At 35.6% G+C, this 4,593-nt stretch overlaps 1 protein-coding gene across 1 annotated transcript in view; it reads right to left on the bottom strand.

The window, feature by feature from the left end:
- The window catches only part of rev3l (REV3 like, DNA directed polymerase zeta catalytic subunit), a 107,136-nt gene extending 102,910 nt beyond the window's left edge, over positions 1 to 4,226 (bottom strand). The window contains exon 1 of the mRNA XM_016231829.1: positions 3,679 to 4,226. Within this exon, the coding sequence (XP_016087315.1) occupies positions 3,679 to 3,817 (139 nt within the window). The 5' untranslated portion in view covers positions 3,818 to 4,226. The remainder of the gene's footprint in view (positions 1 to 3,678) is intronic.
- Positions 4,227 to 4,593: the final 367 nt, after the last annotated feature.

Genomic DNA, 4,593 nt, shown 5'->3' with positions numbered 1-4,593 from the left:
CTTAAATCTTCATAAATGAAAAGAACATATTTAGATATGACTTTACTGTTAAGTGCCATTGTCTCCCTTAAACTCTGCAGTGTATAGGCTATGCGGCCGTTAGTCCTTTACAGAAGCATTAAAAACAAATCTTAAAAATAAAATGATATAGGATACAGAAAGCGAGCAACGAGAGCCGCTCAGTTATCTTCCTAACAGAAAAAATAAACAAACACAACACAGAGGGATACATAACCTAGAATATTTATTTCAAGATGCAAAAAATAAAATAAAAAAATGAAACTGTACACTTGATTTTTTTAAATTAAATTGCAGAGTTTTTTTCTTTCTTTTTTTATCAAGTGAACAGTGGTACAGTTTCATTTTTTTAATCTTGAAAAAATATTTTTGTGTTCTGTATCCCTCTGTGTTGTGTTTGATTAACTTTTCTGTTTGGAAGATTGATGAGCTTTTAAATCTCCTTATATATAGATATAAATATATAGGTATAAACAGTCCTCACTTTAGATGAGCTCACAAAAATAGATGGCTGGCAGCTTCTAAATGTTTTATAACTACCTGACCTAATCATGAATTACAGCAGGAATGTGTTAATAAAGCATTCATTAATACACTGAGCAACTATTATCGTGTGTTTAAATAATACGATATAAAAATATACATTTAAATTGTTTATTAATCATTTACATACACTTTCTAAATGATCATATGAACTCCTAAATAACTGGTTTGTAAATAACGTAATAATTTAGAAATGATAAATTGATCATTAATAAAGTATGAAAATACAATTATTAAACATTATAGATATGCTCAAGAACAAAACATTTATAGCTGTATTGATAAACTGCTTACTAATGCCTATTATTGTTGGAACAATGCTTTATAAAGGATGAATTGACTATTTACTAATCATTAACTAATGATTCATAGTGTGCAGTTATTATAAAGTGTTAACAATTTTTTTAATGTTTAAGTTTTGAATATTAACTGACATTAATACATGCTATTAATATAACTAATTAATATAGTTAATGTTAATAACTGAAACCTTGTTGCAAAGTCTGTGTAAGGAAGGGGGAGGTGGGGGGCTGGGTGAGTGTGTGTGTGTGTTGAGAGTGTGGGTGAGAGAAGCGGTGGGAGAGAGGGAGAGAGAGAGAGAGAGAGAGAGAGAGAGAGAGAGAGAGAGAGAGAGAGACTTTTTAACATCTCTTTAATCACCAGGGAAAAAAATAATCAGTCATTTTTTTTCTCCATTACAGCTTAAGAAATCTCTTAGGCCGTATCCTTTTCTGTCAGTTTTAGGGACAAAACAGTCCTAATACCACTTAATTTGTAGGGCACCGACAACATAATTTGGTACTGACGGCTTGGGCCCGCCATCGCTGCTTGCAGCTATATTTTTATATTTATATTTTCAGACTCCTTTTAAAATCAATTTTGCACACCACAGGAACTTAAAGGAAAAAACCTACAGCACTTAATGTAATATATATATATATATATGTGTGTGTACAGTCAAACCAAAATTTATTCAGACACCTTGAACATTTCATTCATTAATACAGTTTATTCACTATAGTTTTAAAAAAAATGGTAATAAAATAATGACAGAGCCGAAAGTACTCCTTGTGGCGATCCTAATCCAGTCGAAGCTCCTGAATTAAAGAATGGAACTTTGGTCGCAGTCTGGAGCCCATATTCCCCACATAGCACATGTGTGTGCTAGAGAAAATCGCAGTAGGTTCATTGCGCAGGATATGCGCTGTGAGACGCGAGAGAAGTATTTGCACAGTAGAAGAATTAGGAAAAAATGTAGATCAAGAATCGTTTTGGAATCGGATCGTGACTACCAGAATCTGAATCGGATCGGATCGTGAAGTGCCAAAAGATTCCCACCCCTAATTAGTATAGCAATTTGTTTTAAAAAAGCTTTACAGAAAGTTATACTGCCTATAGAGGCAACACTACTTAAGTTATAAAGCCTATAGTGGCATTGCTGTAACAGCTTTTTAGGGTGATATACAACGACGATACAAATGATTCTCTGGATTTAAATCTAGGTATAGTGCATTTATTATTTTTTTCTAGAATATATCAGTGCTAGAGTGCCTCCTGTACACCTGAGCATTCAAATGCAATTAAGAGATTTAAATGTCAACTTTGTTTCATGCAAGAATATTACATTTTGAAAAGCAAGAAATGTAATGGGTTGTCAAAGTCTAAGGCTGAATGATTAATTGCATTTGCGATAATATCAACTGCAGAGGCTGCGATTACACTCGGTCACGTGACACACGAGAGTAAAGAGGTGTGTTCGACTTGAAGATCGATCGTGTATGACATCGAAGTACACCTGATCAAATTAATCAAGTCGTTCAGGCTTATTTGAAAACTACATGGTATGCGTGTTGGAGCAGGGTTGGAACAAAACTCTGCAGGGCTCTGGCCCTTCAGGAATTGAGTTTGACACCCCTGGCATATATGAACATGCTGCAAAACGGCACATGAAAATTACTCAAGCAGTAACAGTGTTATGGTGCATTTAATTACTGAAGACTTCGACCTTAAGATAATAATAAAAGGTACTATATATACACATTCTTATTTATTTCAAGTCTGTCTAAAGTTAACAGACCGTGTTTAAAAAGGGCAGTTCACATGTTTACATGCGTTTATTACAGTGACTTTGAATTACCTAAAGTAGTGTGATAAAGCAACAGATTTGTTTTTGTATTTCTGCAAACTACTTTAGTTTGTGGGATTTCCTTTCATATTAATGTTTACACCAGGCTTATTGTTTTATGTTGTCATCATTATTACATGCTTACAAGGTTGTTGTAAAAAAAAAAAATAATGTATTCATATCGATTCATGCTTCACCTAATTTCATCATAACATGTAGGCCTGGCCTACAGAAAAGAACATTTATGTTTAATCTATCTAATATTGTGTTGGTCATAGGCTACTAAACAATTATGTATAGCTTGTCTTTGTTGAATAATACAGAACATAAAGAGCTTTAAAAAATAATTGCATATTAAAATCGCAATATTGGTTAAAAATAAAAAAAAACGCAACTAGATTTTTCCAAAATCGTTCAGCCCTATCAAAGTCTGCTATGGGTTCAACATTTTTCAAATGAAAATAGATTGAATAAACAGCTATTTAAACAAGATAGATAGATAGATATTTCACTTTATACATTTTAATTTAATTTCACTACTATCACACCAGAACGATGACCCTCCCTCACTCCACTGTCTTTTTCTCTGCAACCTTACGCCACAACGAAGTCAGGCAGTGTTACAATCACATGATTATGAAATCAGACGCATGAAGATTTGCACAGATGTGACTTGTTGCTTTCGTTAGATGTGGTTTTGGGTTTCGTTTTAAAACGTGGAAATGGCCAAGCAGAAATGGCCTAGGATTTAGGGTATTCGGTTGGAGTAAACACGTCCACATGGCGGTCGGACGTCTTGACAACATGGCGCATGGAGCAAAACCACCAGAAAACAAAAATAAATAAAAGTGTTCCTTCCTCACTAATCACATGCACATAAACAACAGACCCAGAAACTGCAAAAAGACAAAGTTATTACCGTGCACCCGAATGTCTTCAACGGTTAGGTGATATTTCCCGCTCTATGAACACACAAATTAATGCATGCATACCTGCTGGTGTGGCCCCAAAGATTCGCACCACAGGCACTTTCTTGACATCGCTCTCTCGGAACTCAGAGTAACAGACATCCAGCTCTCTGATCGGACTGCTCAGGTAATAATCCGCCGTGACGATCCGCACCGAAAACATATTCCGTTCGGTTCTGCAGGGCAAGCATGAGACTATTTATAATTACAAATAATAATTATAGAACAGGCAGCAGTCGATAGTCTTCCCTTAAAGGTGCACCGATGTTTCGTGTTTCTGCAGAGAACTGCTTGGACCGTGGCGGCTTTAAACAGAGCCTGATTTGCAGTAATGTGGATCGCGATTATCATTCGACAATGCTATACTGCAAGTGATTCCCAAAGATCACATCCTTAATTCCTACCCAAACGGTTCCCATACAACATGTATTTCATTTTAAGAGAAAAATCGAATGTACACTCTCGCTACTGCAATACAATCACGACACTGTTGGGCAATCCTAATCATTCCCATCCCTCCCATATCCACGTAGAGTGCACTGCAGCATTCCTTACATCCAGCCGCAGGGTCAGTTAGTTCACTTCACTTCTGCTGAGAAAGGAAGCTCCACGCTGTCTCTGCTCTTATTGGTCCGCACCAAAGACAAGGCGCCTTCTGATTGGATTGCAAGAAGATAAGCGCGCTGATTGGCACATGTTAGGCGGAAATAACATGGAGATTACAATACAATAAAAGCCTCAGATTAGATATATGTTTTCATAAAGTGGTTGAACAGAGAGACGACAAAAATGATAATTTTTTATTTAACTTCCTATCAGTTTGCGATTAATTAATACTACTTTTACTGCTACTACCTGGTTTAGAGGATTTTTATTTTTTCAGAAAATAGTAATAGTAACAACGGTGAGAGTGTCAACTATGCTCTCTATCTGGTCATT

The sequence above is a fragment of the Sinocyclocheilus grahami genome, unplaced genomic scaffold (genome assembly GCF_001515645.1).
Source record: "Sinocyclocheilus grahami isolate Dianchi unplaced genomic scaffold, SAMN03320097.WGS_v1.1 scaffold400.1, whole genome shotgun sequence".
Classification (NCBI taxonomy): domain Eukaryota; kingdom Metazoa; phylum Chordata; class Actinopteri; order Cypriniformes; family Cyprinidae; genus Sinocyclocheilus; species Sinocyclocheilus grahami.
Note: the sequence above shows the minus strand (reverse complement) of the source record. Positions and strands in the feature narration are given on the sequence as shown.